The sequence below is a fragment of the Rissa tridactyla genome, chromosome 5 (genome assembly GCF_028500815.1).
Source record: "Rissa tridactyla isolate bRisTri1 chromosome 5, bRisTri1.patW.cur.20221130, whole genome shotgun sequence".
Classification (NCBI taxonomy): Eukaryota; Metazoa; Chordata; class Aves; order Charadriiformes; family Laridae; genus Rissa; species Rissa tridactyla.
In genome coordinates, this window is record NC_071470.1 from 74,593,341 (window position 1) to 74,614,146 (window position 20,806).

General features: G+C 37.1%; 1 protein-coding gene across 5 annotated transcripts in view; it reads right to left on the reverse strand.

Annotated features, from left to right (window-relative positions):
• Positions 1-233: 233 nt before the first annotated feature.
• Positions 234-20,806, reverse strand: part of LRBA (LPS responsive beige-like anchor protein) — a 412,475-nt gene continuing 391,902 nt past the window's right edge. For all 5 annotated transcript variants that reach the window (XM_054203497.1, XM_054203494.1, XM_054203495.1 and 2 more), the window contains 4 exons: positions 12,104-12,205; positions 11,295-11,509; positions 4,037-4,188; positions 234-1,758 (listed from right to left, as the gene is read on the reverse strand). In XM_054203497.1, coding sequence (XP_054059472.1) covers positions 1,668-1,758; positions 4,037-4,188; positions 11,295-11,509; positions 12,104-12,205 — 560 coding nt within the window. In that variant the 3' untranslated portion in view covers positions 234-1,667. The remainder of the gene's footprint in view (positions 1,759-4,036; positions 4,189-11,294; positions 11,510-12,103; positions 12,206-20,806) is intronic.

The window sequence follows — 20,806 nt, forward strand, 5'->3', positions numbered from 1 at the left end:
ACAACTCCAGCCTTCTCTTAATCAGATAATCCTTCTGCTACACAAAACATAAAAATGCAACTCTACTGATACCACCATAACCACATCAGTATAAAAATGCAGAAAGCACAGAAAATTAGTCACCGTTGCATAAACACCAAGAGTACTTTGAATGCATGAGCCACAGCACCTAGTTCCTCTAGCGTGAATACACGCTGAATCGCAAGAACCCAGTACTCCGCCAAAGCTCTCAATTACAAATGTAATTTTATTTAATTTATTCACTCAAACTGAATTTCCTCATTCCAAATCTTTACTGAAAGAGACAGTAGTTAAACGCTTAGAAAAACCAGGAACTGCTCTAGTGGGCAGCTAGCGAAATGTATGTATCAATACAGATATGGAATGTAAATTTCAACTCAGAGAGATCACAACATACAAAGAAGTTTTTTATGCAATACAGACTTACAAAACAATAACAGTTCTTCTCACAAATATTTTCACAGAGTTCTGCACAGCAATCTCGTAGAAAAGTAGATTTGTGCAACACCAAAATAACTTATTGTTCCTTAGTATAAATTAGTTTTCATTTCCTAAAAGAGAGAGGTAATGATTGGGCAGGATCTGACTGGATTTGGTGATAGCAAAATAGAAAAGGTATTGTTACTATCCGCAGAAAAGGAATACGGCATGTGCCACAGTATTGCAGGGGCTAGTTCTGGGGAAAAAAAAAGAAAGTCGCCTGCAAGTCTAGTGCTTCTGCTGCCATAAGGGGCTCTGCACCAGCAAACACCTGCCTTTCTAGTGCTTTCACAGTCAACCAGCAGAAGTGCGCTTTGGTACTCACACCTATTAAAAAATACCTGCCTCTCTGGGTTTCTAATTTGACTTTAAAGTCTACAGAAGAGCCTTTCTGATTTTGAGGAACAATCCACATTTTGGTGCGCTTTGAAGGAGATGCCAGGTTGAAACTAGAAGGATTCACACTCGATGTAACACAAACTCCATTCCCGATTTCTCTCTCCTAACTGCACAAAACATACAACTAAAAAAGAACTAATCTTCTAGGTCTAGAAACATGCTTGAATAGTAGCATTGATGGAAACGATCTGCAAAGTTTAAAATTACATTAACCATAATTTAAATTATTACCATTGATTCCCAGAAACTTCAGTGCTGATGTAGTACAATCATTTGGAAAAGTACGAGACAAAGTGTGGTACAGATAGCACAGACTAAAATTCCCCAAACATCGTAATTCATTTCCATTATGTTAAAATCATATATTCCTCAAGGTTATAGATAAAGCTTCAGATGGAAAATCCGTTTCTTCATAATATAGCTAGAATGTGAGTTTTAACCGTCTTTACTTTAGGTTTCTTTTACATACAGGGATCAAAATAGACTTCTCATTATGACTAAAAATATAGATTTTTAACTACAGAACCCAGCAGCCATTTTTCTGCTTCTTTGCCCTTCCCCCAAAAAAGTCAAGCAAGGTCTACAAAAATAGCAATTAACTTTAAAAAATAGGTTGCTTCTTCCAGCAAATTCAAGTTACATTCAGATGTAATATAGCTATTTATAAGAAACAACGTCGTGGCAAGACACCAAGGCGGGCGTGCTGTGTTCAGTTTCCTTCTGCCAACAGCTGCCCACATCGGCGCTGATCTTGGTCTCTGTGAAGATCAGTATCTGGTTTGATACTCGTGGTGCCAACGATTGAAATCATTGTAGAAAACCACTATGCTGCCAGATGCCATGCCAGTCATTATACACCTAAGGAAAGCACAAGACCATATTCGTTAGTGAACCGCCACACATTCAGAGAGATGAGTCAACACACAAGAACCCAAGGCAACAGCCACCTTCTACCGAAGACAGCTGGAGCTACAAGTGCTCCACCTACCAGAAAAGTCAGGCTTTAGGGGCTCCCATCTTGGGCTTCCAAGGACTCCAGCAAGCTGGATTTGAATAAAACTGCCATCTGCACCACCTCTGACAGATTTATTGATTGCAAACCACACCAAACACCATACAATCTTTTGTATGCTTCGCCTGAAGCTACAACTGAGAGTTAGACAACAGAATTGTTTTACCAGCATCACTGTCCTGCAAGGACACTTCAGGTTTCCTGTGATTGTCTCTTGACTTGCTTGGTTGGTTTTCGGGGCGTATTGGAGCGGGATGAAGGCCAGGGGAAACAGCAAAGTGAAGGAATGGATTAGTGATAACTAGGTTAACGGTTGGACTTGATGATCTTAAAGGTCTCTCCCAACCAAAACGATTCTATGGTTCTATGAAGGCTAGGAGAAGCATTCATTTCAGTTTCGCCACCTCCATTTAAGCACACGATCTACATGGGCACAGGACTTCAGATGGAAATGTTAATGTTTGGGTTTGAAAGCAATTTGAAGGCTTTGATTGTTTTGGAAGTTCCTGAAAGCAATCACTGCGTTCTCCCACTGAGGCACTCTTTCTTTCTAAATTCCTTATCCTTGGCCTGCTACTAGAGATCATTCAGATTTGTTTGAAAAGACATGACCCTGACGTAGCACACAATTACAAGAGTATCTATACCGTCTTTTCTACTGTCTCATATTAAAGTTTTATGAAAATCAAAAGTATGCAGATGTATAAAATTCTTGCATTTCAGGAAAAAAGCTGCAGAATTAAAAAAACATTCAGAATAAAAAGCTGTCATTTTTCCTTCAAATCAAAGACAAATAATGAGATCATCAAAACATGGCATTTTGATAGTATCACACTATTTCATTTCAAGAGCCATTTTGATTGGCTTTGTATTAGGTTAAAAAGTTTTTTTACCCACTGTCACTCAAACACATACATTCATGCATACCAAATAAATTGCTCTGAGTAATTATGTGTAATTTCTGAGTAATTACTCAGTAAAATACTCTGAGTAAATCTCTTCTGAGTTTCTGTGTCTTCAAACCGAAAGTGAATAGGTTCCTAACTTGCGCATGTGGACAAATTTATAGATATCCACATTAAATTTCAGTTTATTGACATGCAAAGGTTATGCTGACATGCCATTAATACAGTTTAAAGATTCTCTAAATGCAAAATTTTATACATTTCAGAGGTCTAAAATTCAACAGATGTAACTCCAGCTTTTGAAATATTTTTAACAGCAGGGGCTTTTTAACGGAAAACTGTTTCTTCCAAAATGCCTATAATCTCTGACTATGCTTAACAAGAAGTTGTTGAATGTTTGATTGAAGTCCACAGATTTTGCTGACTTGGATTTTTTCAAGTTCATTTTACGTAAGGTAAAAATGCTAAAACAATGCAGATGTTCCTAAGAGATTTAGGAACCAAATCCGCTTGAAAAGAACACGGGAACTCCACTAAGCAAATACACCAAAGCAAACAAAATTCTACCCTGCAAGCTAAAAGGCTACAAATGAAATGGTAAACATCCATCTTATAAACAAACAATACTTTTGTGATAAAAACATGGGACCATTAAGTACAGCTGCATTGGAAAGTGTAATGTAAAACTATTAACTGCAGTCAGTAGAAGGAATCTTCAAAAAGGGTCATGCTTTATGTTGATAGCTTTTCTATGTTTTCTATGAAAATTAATATTTGCTTTAGCAAAATATGGATGTGTGGAGGGAATCTTATTGTGCAACTGTAACTGTTCTATTTTTAGCATAAAGATCTGGAATTAGGAATGTGATTTGTACTGTAAGTGAAAGAAGAAACATGAAAAGCACATATGTAACCTTCCACCTCCATGTGACCCACACTGTACATTGGCACAGGCCAATAACTCAAACTATCTTGAAAGTCTGCCAAAGTAAGATTTCTTGAATCTCTCTTCATTCCCCCAAGAGCTGAAATCCTGAGAAAGAGTATCTGCCTTAAATATGACATGTTAGAAAGAAACTTATGCAAGCGCAGAATTCTCAATATAATCAGCCGGATCCGCGATCCACAGAAAATCAAAATCAGAAGGAAAAAAAAAATGCACTTTAATTGTCAGTATATATCCTCCGAAATTCTTGTGAAGACCATTCTTTGTTCTAACCTTTGGTCATACGACAGGGCCATGGATCGGATTCCAGCATCACACCCCGGGTAAGCAAAAAGCCGCTTGAGGTCCCACATTTGCCAGACCATGACAACTCCGTTGTCTCCACCTGTAAGCAGATACTGTCCATCTCGACTCAGCTGAATGGCCTAAGGGGAAATCACATGGATATTTGTCAGATAAATACGTGTTGCTCTTACTTCCCCCTCTTTTATACTTTCATAAGAGGTTTCATATTGACAGCTGAATGTCTAGGGAGACTTGGTATCGATACAAGCTTTTCAGAAGCAACATTATTGTTATGTTATTCTACCCAGCAACAGAATTAATGTTATTATGCACAAATCTCTTTAATACATTAGATGTCACTGGTTAACTTTTACCTCACCTGTAATTTATTTCATATTCCAAAGATCTAATATGAGGTCAGATAAAGAAATTTACTGTTCTAATTAGCGAGATTTACAAGATCCAGCAACACTGGCATTAAAATATAGTACCTGGCATTCCCCCAAGGGTCTTTAATACTAGCTTAGCAGAAGTTATCCTCCTTTTCTCTCTGGCAAAAGGCTGAATGATGGAGGGAACCGAAATGTTATACAAATCACTAGAATTAATTTAGATGAGCGTTTTTAGATTCCTGCTCTGGATTAATAAGATAATGACCCAGCCCTCTTCACCGAGACTGTGTTTCCTTTCATCATCTATCCTGAAACTACCTGTGACAAATTCAATGGCTTACACCCTGATTTTGCATGCATCATGGGGACTGATGGCAAATTACATTTGAAATCTTTATTTGGGATCCAGATCATGGAGAAAGATGGGATTTCATTGGTTTTCACAGTGAAGACTTCTTGAAACAGGAGTCTTCCATCTATTTTGATATTTCTTGTGTGCTCTTGGAAAAATCATGATACATACTGAGCACCTGGAAAAACAGCAACTTTCCTCAGTTACCTGATGACTGATGACCAGATGATACTATCAGATATTAAGATGCCTGGAAGCATGAGAAATATTTCTTAAAGAGGGATTTTGCTAGTTTAAATAAGCCAAAATGTGGTTTAAGAGAACTGAACTTGAAATTTTACTAAAATAAGTGATACCCTAACGGGGTCAGAGAGACCATGATCCATCTAGCCCAGTATTGTATCAGCACAGTGACAGAAGGAGATGCTGTGAGGCTGGCCATGCGACAGTCCCTTCCCCTTGTGCTCCCCAGCACCCACAATCACTGGAACAGGAATATCAGAAAGTATATCTCTGTCCTGTCATGCAGAGAAGAAATTTAAGCAGTAGAGGACACCAGGGCCCTGATTTTATAGCCTCATCCCCCAGTTATCTGGGAAAACTGAAGCATTTGTAGGGTTTTCCCAAAAAACAAAACCAAAAAGTTGAATGAATTCTGTCATGTGGAATGACATCAGCACAAGCTACAAGCAAGATCGAGACCCTTAAAACTACAGTTTGGACAATTATTAATAACTCCTCTAAGGCCTAACCTTTTCCTAGGCTCTCGTTCTGTTTCCAGATGCCTCTTCTCAGTTCTCTTTCTGACTTTTGCTCCCCAGCTTGACTTCTGTTCTTTTCCTTCTCTGCTCTCTACTTCTCTTTTTGTATGCAATCCTCGGCACAGCAGCAGCCTACCATCCTCTTCATTTGAGCACATGGAAGGGGGAGAAACAACTTTCCTCGTTGTTTGCTAGATGATCTGCTGTTATCAAAAGGAAAATAAGGAACTTTGCTACTATGAAGCACTATTACCTACTATTAAACTCCTGCTCCTACCTAATCCTTCACTCCATTGCTGCTACTTACAATTCCCTTTTTTCCTTCACTCCTTTCTGCCTCGGTCTTCTCCCAGTCTCTGACAAGTTTCTACATTTGCATCTCTACTTCTCTGTTCCTGTCGCTCTTGCAAACATCTCGTTTCATTCTGTCCTTGGTTCTATCCTGGATTCTGCTCTTCTTTCTCCTCTGCTTCCCCATCAGTCCTTCTCCTGCCTCGTCCAGGATCACCTCATCACGTTTCTTGCCACAGCATTTTTGCGCACCTCGCTGTAGGGGATGATTGGTTGCAGGGGAAAACTTTGCATCCCTGGGCTCCAGATGTTCCGTACAGAATGTAGATGCTAAGCATTATCTACTGAATGCATTTAACCTGTGATTTGTGAATCAGCCTAATTTGGGCAGCTTTTCAACAAAATACACACCCTTCACACAAGGACTAATTCATGATAAATTTCAGCTCCCTGACCCAAGGTATAGAGCCACAAAACTTTTCAATGGAATAATGTAAGAATGGAGGATACTGAGAGCAATGGCTTTTAAATTCCAAACACACACATTCTACAAATAGATTGATCCACTTAACTAAAAAATTTGTCACTGGAAGGCAAGGAGATTGCCTCAAGATGATAGTCTCCAAGCAAAATTCCAGCTCAGAGATTTAAATTTAGGAAACAGTGGAAAAAACTGACGACAGGATCTTGCAAGCATATCTCTCTCTGCTGAAGTCTGCAAGTATTCTGGCACTTGCAATCTCTGCTTCTACAGTTTTTCAATATGCAAAACTTGTAACAGACTGTGATTTTAAATTCCTCAGGAAAAGGAAGTTGTTGCTTTTTAATATACAGAATTTATAGTGTATGCACCACAAAAATGAGAGAAACTGAAACACAAAAATGTTACGTTCATGCAACATTAAAGTGTTTATACAGACTGCTGACAAGCCTAGAAACCAAAATATACAGTGTACATAAGATACTGCTTCGTGAATGGCAATAATTGAAGTCAGACACAGTGCCCATCTGTATTTTTTGCATCGCTGTACTCTAGTACTATGATGCCAAATATATCCTTTAATATCACATTAATATAGGGTTTCTACATTATATTATAAATTTTGAGTGTTTATTGCAACAACTCCCAAGTAATAAGAATGCATCACATTGCTAAAATTTTATTTCACACAATAACTTTAAAATGAATGTAACTGAAATACAAATGTATACTGTAAGCAAAATATAGCACTGGAAAAAAACCCCAGATGATAAACCCATTCCAGCTGTGTTTTGAATTAAGAAGACAACAAGTACATGTAAATTTAGACAGAAGAAAGCAGAATATGTGGAGGTTTTTTCCAGCCATATCTCAGTCTGGAAAATTGAATACTAACCAAGGTTAGAAGTGAGTATTCTGAGCTGAGGCTCCTCCCACAAAAACCCAAATGTTCCAACCATAAATTGCTTCTGTGATTGTTTCTACCAGCCCACAAAAATATGCTCAGCACCTCCCAAAGCCCAGCCCCAAGGAGCTTGAAAACTCATTCAGAGACCCTCTTAGAAGAGCGTAGTAACTCAGTAAGAAAAGGGTAGAAAACAAACCGAGATAAGACTGTGAAAATTATCTAGAACTTGCATGCACTGAGTAGATGATCATGACCACCCACAATTATTAAAAAGATTATTCATTAGAAGCAAAAATCAATATCGGGTGGTTTTCTTCTCTATAGCAATGGCAGTCTCCTAAGGGTATTTTCAAATTGCAATGAAGACCGTGACAAATAATTATTTGCTACACTTATAAAATTCAGCTGATGAAAATCCATTAACCTTATGGTCACGGTTCACTTGAATTTTATACTTGAGGCTTTTACTGAAGAAATGCTATACTAAAAGGCAAATTAAAGCCATTAATCTTTAACTCTTCCGCTACCTGCAAAAGGCAGTGGGTTTTGTGATCTTTTGATTAAATAAAGTATAGGCTTTGAACCCTTACTAATACCTATGCAATTTTATTAAGTCATTGGCTTGTCACGAAGACAAGATGTTGATTTATTTATTTTTGTTGTTTATTAATAAATTTCTCAGCCACTTCTCTCTCTCTCTATATATATATATGAATGAAGGAATGAATGGAAGAAAAAGGTCATCCTGTCAACGTTTCAGTTTCATGACATGCCCTTCAAGATTTAACAAACGAAAGGATGCTTTTACTCCCAAGTACTCCAACTGGTGTAGAAGACGATATGAATCAATTTTACTGTTCTGCTTTTCCCCAGCGTAGTTTATCTACGATTCTGCGAGGTATGAAACTGAAACAACTCTGCAACTAATCTTTCTCACAACGTGAGCTTCAGACTCTCAAATAATCCCCGAAGCGCACAATTTCAGCAACGTTCTAAAAGCTGCATTCTGACTTGTATTTCCTTGGAAAGTCTCAAAACTTTGCACAAATCCCTTTTAACGTCTCAGATTTTTGAAAGGCAGCGCTTTGTAAAAAGGCAGAGCCGACACGGTGACAGCCCTGGCTTACAGCAGCAGGAGTCTTGTGGGCACTTCCACATTTCAAAACAGACTCAGGAAAGGAAAATAAATTGGTTCCTCTGGGTGAAACAGCATACAGCCTTTGTTTAGGGTAAAATAACTTTACTTCTCAGAACAAGCAGACTATTTAGAGTTAAGTTATTCATTAAGATATCTAAACATTTCGTGGTAGATGTACTGCGATATGCCTAAGCTCCACTGAGCAATACGGTATTTAAAACAAAAACAGGTGGAAGGCATTGATTAGACTTTGAATTTCCCCAGAGCGCCTGAATTTTTTCTAGCAGTTTTCAAGTACAAGAACACAAGAAAGAAAATCAGAAGTCTGTCCCAAACATCACTATTGAAAACCGCTAGTTTTGTCAATAACGTTCTGAAATAGCGGTCCGCAATGACATAGGAAAATAGAAACTAGGATGTTACACAACAGAGCCAACACTTATGACCACAGGAAAATAGAAACTAGAATTTTACATTACAGATTCAACATTTATGACCTTTTCCTTCCCTTTCTATCCTTGTCGAGCAAAAAGCAATGAAAGGTGTTTGTCAGCACAGCCCATGGGTAGGTACTATTCATTTTAAATGCCCCTACTTTAATCACACAGTTGCCACTTGCCTTATAATATGATATAGTGCAGAAGCACTTGGAAAGACGCTGTAGGTTGTTTAAGCGTAAAGCCCAACTGGGACCACTGGGAGAGAAAGAAAACAAAACAAAACAAAATAAAACCCAAACCCCTGTACATATGTAATTCTGGCCCACAGAGAGCGGAACTTCCATTGCCTCTAGCAACATTCCTAAAGCTGTGGGTACTGACTGAAACACTACAGAAATTGTTTTAGCCAGCAAGGGATTTCTAGATATTTTACAGATTTGCCGGCCTAGCTGACAACCTAATCACAACTGAAAGTGACAGATTATCAACATTATTATTGTAAAAAGAGAAAACACTGTGATATGTACTCGTTTTATGGAAAGAACCAAGAACCAGGATGAAGGGCAGGCTGAAAATCTCAAAAGCATTTGTACAAGGACAGCCAAAGGTGCAATTTCAGGGAATTGAAGACAGACTAAAAATTGAAGCAAGAATCTCCATTAATTTGGGAAAATGGCTTGGGACATAAATATACACATTCCTTCTTTCTTTCCCCAGCCTCAAGTCCGCACTCGGGGCTGCCACAGCATCCAAAGATCAAATGCCCTCTCCCCGCTGCAGACAGCGCTCTCACTATGGAAAAGAGACCTACACAGAGAGTTATTTCTGCATATTCCGCCATCGACGTACCTGACAGTTTGAAACGCAGGCATGCTGGATCAACAGAGTATAGTACACAACAGAGCTGCAGAAGGTTTTAAGTGGAATATACCGAACTACACAGGAGACTTCTGTGGTAATGGAGCATTCACTGTTCCATGTAAGTTATAAAGTGGATATAATGACAATCGAAAATTCTTTCAAATATATTAACAGATTCCTCGATCTTAAGAATTAATATGAATAGAGTCAGAGAAGAAGAGGTGAAAATTTAAAAATGCTCACAATTTTGCACAACATCTGAAAGAATTTCCATAATTCTGTAAAACGAACATGAGGGCAAAGAGGCCTTTATTTCCTGAAACATCTAATCTAAGTAAAGGAAAAAGGTTTGAAAGAAAAACTTTCTCAACTCAAGAGAACGCTGGAAATCCCAGCAGCTGAGTTGCTGGGCTCTTCCATCAGATTATGAAAGTCAGCTTGGAGGTGTAGTACTGCCAAATGCTTACCACAACAAAAGCCGCCTCTTGCTGATTTTAAATAGTTAAACTGGTTTTATATAGGAAGCGCTTCTTTACTGTGGGGATGAGCAAGCACTGGCAAAAGAACGTCTAGAGAGGCTGTAGAATCTCCGTCCTTGGAGATATTCAAAAGCCATCTGGACATGGTCCTGGGCAAGTGGCTCTAGATGGCCCTCCTTGAGCAGGGGGGCTGCACCAGATGATCTTCAGGGGCCCCTTCCAGCCTCAACCATTCTGTGATTCTGTGCCTCTCAGAACTTGACTACTGGCACAGAGACCGTAACTTCAGATAATTCAGGTAGCCTGAATGCTGACCCAACAACGTGATTTTGCTTCGTGTCTCTGCTGCATTCCGTAACTTTCTACCAGATTTGGCAATGCTTGTTCATTTTTTTACCTTCCCTTTCCTTTCTTTCTCATTCAAGGAAAAAGTGGGAATATTTTTAATTCAAAGAAAGTATTCTTTTGACATTTCTGCTTCACTGCAGTATAGCTGGTGGGTTCTGCTCTGCTTCACAGGTACTATTTCATAGGAACTGTCAAAAGACCTGCATTTTGTATTATCAAATAATTTCCATAAATCCATAAGCTTAAAATGCCTCCTGCATAGTTTTGGACTTGCTCCATGTCTCTTGCAGCTAAAGATGTGGAACCTAGCTGCCTGCTCAGCAAATGCCAAAGGGGCTGAAGAGTTGAAATATAGACATATGTCTATAAACTTCCTGAAGCTCAGCACAACACACATCTCAAGCTAAGATGAAGGAATGTAGACAGAAATGCCAAAAAAGGGAAAGCCAACAACCAAACCAGCATGTCCAATGACCTCCTGCCTTCAGACTCAAAAGTAAAGAAGTAGCCCAGCTTCTCCTGGTCAGCAATTAGTAATATTTGTATTCTCCAGTTCAAGGAAATGCCTACAGAATATTCCTTACTATATGAAGAGAGTTATTCTAAAAGTAAAAACGGTACTATGAGGAGTACAGGGTCCCCTTAACTACAGTATTGTCAGAATGTTGCTGTTGTTGTCTAGTACAATGTATTTCTATGGCCTGGCTATAGAAAGAGTCTCCACACAACTCCAACATTGACAGCTTTTCCCGATACTGGAACTGACAGTCCGTAGCACACATTTGAGTACACTCACCTTTATCTTGTCATCGGTTTCCATAGTGGCTTGAAGTCTCCCATTCACACTGAATACACAGAAGAGGCCATTTTCATAATATATGACACAGTGGCCTTCTCTTGAAGCTTGAATAAGTTTTGGTCTCAGGCAGTTTTCAGGACCTTCTAACGTTACAGGACCTTCTAATGTCCTCAGCAGATCTCCATTCATAGAATGTATGAGACATGGTCCTTCTAATGAGACAGAATAAAATCTCTAGTTATTGATTTACATGCTCATTTAAAGACATCATATATCAAATAATAAGTAATGACTTCTACTTAGGTAATCGCTTTTATAATACATTATAAGGATTTTTACCATGTTGAAGTGGGAAGCCTATGACTTTAAGTGAGTAACATGAACGGCTTATCCCTTAAAAGCTTTGTGTTAAGGTATTTTAGAGCACCTATCAAAACTTCCCTTTCTGAGAAGTTATCCATAACAAACATTCTTCACCATCCTGGCAGTCAAGAACTGTATCCAACTGTACGCTATGTGCAATTACACACTGGATAAACAAGCAAAAAGAAATAGTAATCAGCAGGCTATAACAGGGAAATTGATGTTCAAACCGATGTGGAAACTGGTTGCCTCTTCTTGTACGTGTCTAAATAATCCTCAGTTTTACTGTGTTTAAAAAGAGGTTTCAAATTCCAGGGCAACTAAAACAAGGTTAGAAATAAAACCATCATAAAGTTAATAAATTCTGCCACCTGAGACTATATTCCTCTTTGCGTTAGGATTATAGCTTCATGAACAGAAAGAAATGACAACAGCAACCTTACCTTTTGAACCACTTATTACCAGGCCAAGTTCAGCACAAATGGTAGCACAGGTGATCTCATAGTCATGTCCTGTCAAAATAGCTCGAGGAGTTGCAAAATCACCTTCAGTGAAAAAACAATAAAAGCAGTCCTTGGTTACAATCTATTTCTAAAATCACTGCTTTCAATCACTGAAGCGTCTTCAGTTTCCTTGCGGTTTGAGTTCATGTTCCCTACAAATCACTTCTATGCTACTGTTTGCATATGGGTGTTCTGTACTCATATCTACATACTGCAGCAGCACTATACTATAGGAATTCAGCCTGCACATTTGCTAACATGTTAATATAAAAATCAGGTGTGTAGTAAAACCAAAAACAAGTTGGAGCACACAGATTTGCTTTTTCCCCTCCTTCCATCTCCCCCTCTATTTTATTTTTTTTTGTGTGTGTGTAGGAAGAGATCGAAGTCAATTACTACCTTTTCCTATAACAAGCGTACGTAAACAGCAGTGTTGCTATGACAGGTACTGAGAGGAGACGCCTACAGTGCCCAAAGATGAAGTAAAACATCCATGGACTGATTTTATGTTAACCTAGTCGCAATGTTGAAACCTCAGCCTGATGTCTAGTTCCTTGTAAAATGTGGAGTTCGAACCACAATCAGTATGAATTTCAGATGAGTTCGCAAAATCAAAACACCCAAACCCAACATTAATTACCACTGCTCCTATTAGACATTTCCCTGCAACAAGAATGAATAAGACTGTATTTTTTGGAGACACTCTTTTTAATCAAACATATGTGGATACCACAAAAAAAAGCAATTGTACAACAGGGATATTTAAAGGAAAATAAAATTATTCTCCAGGTCAAGACACAGAAAGGGTAAGCAAATGCTATAACGCTCTTAAAATAGTTTTATAACTTCACTCCCAGGTGATTCGCTGGACCACCCTCTTCAGGAGTGCTAGCATTTCATGGAAATCACAATATTATTTCTGTATTACCGTACAATTGGTTTATTCATAGCATTTTAAAAAGCATTTAAACTCCAAATAATGTATGTTTAGGCAATATTATCATGTAGTTTCAAAAAGGATTAGACGAGTTTTTAAGCAGCAGGGAATAATTTCACTTCATGATGATATGTGAGATACCAACAAGGCAGTAAAGCAGAGGTAAAATCAAACTTTTTTTACTTCAAAAGCAGGAGAAGGTTTTGCAGAAGAGACAGAGTAATAATAGGGACAACTGAATCCATCGGTTACTAAGGTAGCATCATTCAAATTACATTTGGGGTTGTAACTTCAAAAGATAAAACCAGCAAAATGTCATTAGTTTGTCCATGTAGAGCCCTAACAGTACCAGCAATACTGGTACCGGGTCTTATTATTAATATATTATTACATTAGAACAGGTAGCTACCCAGACCCTGCACATGTACGGTGAGAGACTTCTGTGGAAAAGAAGCGTAGGTCTGGGCTTGCATAAATAAAAGCTTAGCTCACTCTCCATACATTACATTTTTCTTGCTCTCCCAGAGTGTCCATGTAGCTGCCACATTCAAATGGCTTTTTAGAAAAAGTCATAAGCTATGACAAAGTATCAAATCAAGGATTTTGACCTTTCAAAACTTGATTTATTCCGCAGTTACTGTTACAATCTATAATTTATATCCACAATACAAAATCTTGAAAAGTAAATAAATATTTTTCTTCTTAGATATATATCTTTTATATATATATATACACACACACACTCTTATACATTTGTGTGCACATATACACACACATATGCACGTATGTTATCAGCATTTTAAATCTGAAAATGCTTTGGAGCAACTTGCTGAATTGTCCCTAATCTCTTAATAAATAATCATTAAAAGCTATTGCTTTTGTTGCCTATAGTGTTCGGCAAAACACGCTCAAACCCAGGAAGTATGGCAGACAGTTCAGAAGCAAAGGAAAAACTCCCAACAAATTAAAAGCGTAAGGGTAGACTTAATGACCTCCAGGTACTTCTCAGGTGGTTGAGCCTACGAACGCTCACAAACCTTTTAGAGAAAGTCTGCTCCATTGAACTTTCCTCACATAAACATGGGTCAGGCACCTTAGAAGATTCGTAAACGAACAGTGTGTAGACAAACCACAATTTTGCAGTTTTAGGGGAAAATATAACAGCAACCATAACAGTCTTACTATTCAGTAACAATTTAATTCTGTTGACCCAATTCTTTCTCCCTGTTGTCCCCAAGCCATAAAAGAGGAGGCAGCTTTGTGCATTTAAAGCTCTTGTTAATTTGTTTTCTTTTAACGAGTTGCCTACATTAGCAAAATTCTAGAATTCGGATTTTATTACTTTATTTGCTATCTTTTGCTTTCAGAAATTGCAATTAACACATACTCGCATGGATCAGCAGGGAATTAATCTAATATATACCACACATGTCAACGCAACTTTTGAAATCAGAGAAGTTTTAAATGTATAACATTGTAGTGCAGGTAATGAATAGAAGATGTTGAAGTTAGAATGACTTATAAGAAGCAAAGTCTGAATTATTAGGACGGGCAGATAAATAAAATCCTTATAGTAAACTTATTGCTCGCAGCAACTACGCTACTGTAGGCTTTGCCTACGTTAGGCTGTCAGCAACTACATACATAAAATGTAGGAGATAAGATTGTTAAAACAAGTAGAAACTGAGCATATATATTTATCACAGTCCACAGAAAAGTAAAATTGCATAAGTAACGCTCGCAGGCTTTTTAGAATTTGGACTTGACTTCAAACATAACAGAATATAAATCTACAGGTGGCAGGATGAGTGTTTCATAAATTATATCAGCTGTTTACTAAAATACATTTCTTTAAAGAAACACTTTAATGCAAAAAAGAAACACAAGAAATCTGAAGAGTATCTTTAAAGAAATCAGGACTTGAATAAATACTGTAAAAGAGGAGTCCTGTGAAAAGTCAGGCTGACTCCTTTGATAAGAATGTCAAGTATTTAGGGGTTTCCAAGCCTCTGATTTTCCAAATAATGGGGTCAACTTAAAAGCTGGTCGTAGAGCAGAACAGATTTCTTTAAAAGCTTTTAAACTGTTATTGCTTCAGAAGATTGTCATGGTTTTCAATAATGCAAAGAGAAAATTTTATTTTGTTGCTGGTTTAAGGGGCACCACTTCAAACTTTTCTAAATTGTTTTAGGGGAACCGGCTTGCAGACCTTTTGAAAAGCTGGGGAAGTGACTTCAAAGGGAAAAGAGTCTTTGTCCGCTAAGCAGGTTTACGACCACTGATGCAAACCCTAACTAAGGACTGAAAAGAATACTCAGTGCATCTTTATGGAGATCCTTAAGGAAGATGAACAAGTCAAATGAGATTAAAGATCGTTCAAATCCTAGCACTAATAACCAAGACACAACAGTTTTACAGATGTGCTTTTCTCAGCATGGTACTTATATAATAATATCCTTAGTCTATACCATTGCTGGATTGCTACTTGAAGTTGAATGCTGTGAGAGTCTTAATGCCACGTTCACGTTGCAACAAATGTCCTCAATGATTTATTTAAGTCACAGGAGGCATACGTAAAATTATTTTCCAGTAACGGACAGAATACTTTACCTATACAGTAACCATTCAAAATATTTCAAAAGAACTCTCCTACATTCCGACAAATAATTTCTGCAAAGCTGTTTTCCCATAGAAAATTGTATAAAATATCGCTCTTCCTTAAGTGACTAAAGTACATTTTAAATCATAAAATTCAGGCTTCGGAAGATAAAAGAAGAGCACATGATATTATGTCATCTTATGGCGATATTTCAGTGGAAAAATGTTAGGCGTTTGGAAACTACGATTAAAAAGGAACAGCAGGATTATAGCAAAGGCAAAACTTTCTTCTAGTTTAATGGCATCCAGAAGAAGATACGCCTTACTGGATAACAAGAAATTGGTTTGTATTGCTGGGTCTTTCTCCGCTATTTTTTCAGCTTTGCTGATGTTACAAAACAAAACAGGATCGTGACATTTTAAAGCCATCAGTACATTCCTAAAAAGAGCACTTTCTGTATTTGCAGCGCTAAGCCGTAAGAGCTGAGCCAAACATAGGCACTCATTTAAAGAAAAATCTCTCCCTAAAAAGAAATCAAACTAGAGAAATATGAGATGCACTTCCTACTATTTCTGTGTGAGATAATATTAGGCAACACATTAAAATATAAAATATTTGAGTATGCTCCTTTTTATGTTTTATGCTGAGAAGACAGTTAATTATGATATGTCACAGACAGCCAAACAGTCATTTCTAAATTATTATTCTATGATTGCTGAGGCTGTAGGGCACTTTTAAATGGCAAATTAATTATGTGATTTTATGTCAATATAAAATCCAAATGAAATGAAGCATCAGTTAATCTAACTATCTTTTTACCTACTTCTTGCAAAAAGAAGTCCTTGAGTACTTTCTCAGAAGGATACATCAACCAAACCAAATTATCTATGTACGAAAAGCCTTCTAAAAATCATTTTACAGATTTCACAATTTTGAAGTTGCTTCATATGATAAAAATTGAGGAAAACAAGAAAAGGTTTGAAATCAATTTGAGAAATACAAATGTACTTACAGAATATATGACATTTGGACAAAAGTGCTTTCAGCAAAACATAAGTAAATCAAGAAAACTCATTTGCTGCTAGGCTTCTAGGTTGATTATATAGCAAGTTTCAGAGTTTAATTACATCAAAGTGATGACTCTCAATTATTATATAAACTCTGTATATTAACATTATTTACAGATCCCACACGGTGAACATTTAAATAACAGCCAACTGGTTAAAAGCTCATTTCCCCAGCGCAGAAAGGCTAGGTCTTTGACGGATGCGAGATCTCACTAAAGTGACAGCACACAATATTACTGAAGAATTCCTAAAACTTCAGTTTGAAGAATCCTTCCTTTGTAAATATGTATTTTAATGTAACAATGTAATCTTTTCATATTATATAGGAACTTCATTGTTGTCTGGTTCTTCACATGACACTCCATCAGCATTTCCTCTAATTCCTTCAAACTACTTCCCATCTGTTCAGACTTTTTTTACCACAAAAAGTACAACCTTATGCCTAGATGCAAGTTTGTTTTTGCAAAAACCACTTCAACCGTACATTTTCTGAAAAAGGAACGATACCTTTGAATGACATATCATTCTACCCATAAGCAAAATCTAAAAAGGTAAAACACAGAAGATGCTATAATGCTGTTAAGATTACTCAGTAAAGAGAAAAAAAATTAGATTCATCTTGGAGAATTCGTTTCAGCAAACGTAACACAGGAAAGGCTTACATGTATTCCTTCCCGCAGTCTGTGCAGCGACTAACATTTATTCAGTACTAATACAAGATTTTTCATACACATTGTGTCTAGAGAATGGGCTCGCTGTGTTTCCAAAATAATCGCAGTAAAGAAAAAGATTTAACAGGCCTTCCTGAATTGGATATTACAATTCCGATTTCGAAAGGCAATAATCCCCAGCCTCTTAACTCCTACACCATGTGCACTGCGAAGCTTTCTGGAACGAGTTCGCCCTTACTGGGGATTCATCTGCTGGAAGTCCTGGAAGTCATTCAGCAGGACTCCTCCCACTGAATACAGACCTTTTTGAAGCCCCTGGAAAGTATCTGCAGGTGAATATTCAGGGTCAGTGTACACTAATATTTTAATATTTGCACCATCCCGACTTCATAAACTGCTACTTAAACATCAGCTTTGAAGTTTTAAAACACCGTCATTTTTGTTTGAGATTGTTCTAGAACAGCTGTATGAAGGGGCTTTTTTTGTTTATGCTAAAAAAATAATCTATTTTCTTCATATTTCTCTCTTGTGGTTTATAGTATAACTATTCCATTACGTAGCAAGTCCAAGAAAAAAAACAAACAACAAACCTCAACAGAAAAGGAAAAAACCCATCAAGCAATTAGATGAAAAAACCCATCAAGCAGTCAGAAATAGCACCTACTGCAGGATTGTTGTAAGATAAAAGACATCTTACAACATGCTGAAACTCACCACTAGTTGACACTTAATGTAATATTTCATACCTTGAGCAGAAAATAATCTGAGGTGAGAGGTTTTACATGGGAATTCAGACCAATTTGGCAGGTTTTGATTTTTTTTTTTTTTTTGCTATTAAAATACTATCTTAAAATCATTTATTTTCATTTAAAATAAGAAAAATGCATCGCTGCAAAATAATACTGTTCCGTAACAGCATGTATAAAAGTCTGTGCTTTAGCTATTGGATGGCCTTTGCAAAGTTAATTTCAAACCAATGCACCAGCAGTATATTGCACTAGATAGGTGCTTGCCACCTTTACATGTCGATGTAACTGGGAATACTGACAGCGTACGCCAAGTTCAGAGCGTGCATAAATTAGCTGTCTTTTTAAAAGTAACTGTTTTAAAACAGATATTTTTTTCAATGAAGCGGACCGTACCCTTGCACTCAGTGGAGTAATGCTTACCTCTGTGATGCTACTGTTAATAGAATTTAGATCTAGAAACACTTAAAAATAATTTCCTACTTGAGTCAGGATTATTGTATTGACCAAATAATTTTTACAACATTTAAGTTGGTAATTTTATTCTAGACTATAAATTATTACATCTTCTGCATTACTCAGTTCTGTCTTACACGGTACAGGCTTTGAACTGAACAGTTATTTTTCCCAGCAACCAAACAAGGTAAATAAATGTGATATATTAGTGCATCATCCCACCACTATGCATATGGTGCACATTAAGGTTGTATTCATTTACCATATGAATATAATTCCTTTTACCACATCAACTATTAGTTACAAGTTGTAAATATAGCATTGTTTTTCCTGGAACTCAAAGGTCTGCATTACATCATGAAGCACTAAATATCCTTATCCTTCTGGAGAATTTCATGCGTGTAGTTGTAGTGACACCTCATGCTGGATACTGCCAAAAAATCAGCATCCAAGCGCTTTCTCTGTTTCCAGTCTCGAAATACATACGACCTTCACTTGTGTCTGGACCGTGCCTCAAAACTTGCTCTACTGTGCTACTTGCAATTACTTCCTCTGATTGACAAATCCTGAAACACAATCTCTCTTAGCCAGTTGAAAACAAGGATGATAAAGATGCTGCGCTTAACACCAAACAAAACAGCCAAACCAAATATTTATAGCACACAAACTTACGTGCTCATCAGTACCAAACCATCAGTGAATGCTACTGCAAGTTCTTTTCAGTGAAGAGCTTTTCCTCATACGTCTCTATGACGTGACTTCCTTGGCATTATATAAATACAAAATTATACTTCTTATGCAGCATCATTGCAGATTTCCAGATATACCAGAATTCATCCACCTGTTATACCTCATCTTTTTTCAGTTTAAATATTTGGAGGCTAGAACCATCATTTATATGTGATTTATAGACTACTTGGAGGAATGAGGCCTCAACCTCTTTGAGGTATCAATGTGTTACGGTTTAAAAACGAAACGACAGTGACCTTTTGTAGCTGTATAATTTAAGGCTCTGTTCTAGATTCATGCAGATAGTCCCAGTACTTGCTGCGCTGGCTACAGCGGTGTCCTGGGAAGATACGGGGAACTGCAGGACCAATTACGGCATTCGGGCCTCTGAGCACTAAGCTTTCACGAGGCTTTCAAGACTAACATCAAATAATGCAATAAATGTTAGGTAGAAGAATATTTAGTGGTTGCTACCCTTTTCAAAACACGTTATGGATACTTTTCTAAAATAAATTAAATTTCTGAAATAAATGTTCTGAAATAAATTTTACCTGAATTTGACTTACAACAGGAATAGAAAAAATTTAATATTGCACCTGCTAAAGCTCTAGTAAAAAAACCCAAAGCATTTCATTTTGGTTTACAGTCGCACTTAACAAAAAACTCCCGATCTATTTCTATTTAAGTTCATATGTTACCCTTAAATTCATATTGTATTTTCTGACTATAATTTGAATTAAAAAGATAAAAATTATACAACAAATCACATCGATTTCTTTGCACCATATATGTGAAAATATCTATCTTTTAAATATTTTACCAGGCAATGCTTTGGAGAGTCGGTCCCAAGATCAGCTTTCAAAGCAATGCCAGCAGATGGTGCTAAAGGATTCTTGCTTTATATACAATACTGTGCTACTCTGTCCAGCCATTTTTGAGAAACAAAGAATATTTGTTGTGTCTTCAGTTAAACAGCGTTAAAATAATACTGAATTATTCACTGGCTTTTTTTGAAGAAGGACTCACACAACAATATAATGTGCGGGGGGTAAAAAATAAAGGTGCTATTGAACACCGAAAGGAGATATTTTTAAACTCTCAGTGCTGGCCTATCATAGAGCAACACTTTTCTTAACAGACTGCCGTGAACGGCATCTATTGCCTTAATAGCTGCAGCAATTCCAAACATATTTTACTATTTGGAGGCTCTGCAAATTTTTACCTGTTATGGTAGACCACCATTTGACAGAAATTAACAGTAAGAACAGAATTTCTGTTACTAACTAACATGATTACTGATTTATGGACATTTTGATAAATGCAAAAGGGAAAACGGACAGAAGAGATTTTTACAACTACTTCCCAATTAATTTTTTTAAGAAAATAAGCTGTTATGCAAACTACTTCCAAAACTATTTTTTTTTTTTTTAAGGAAATA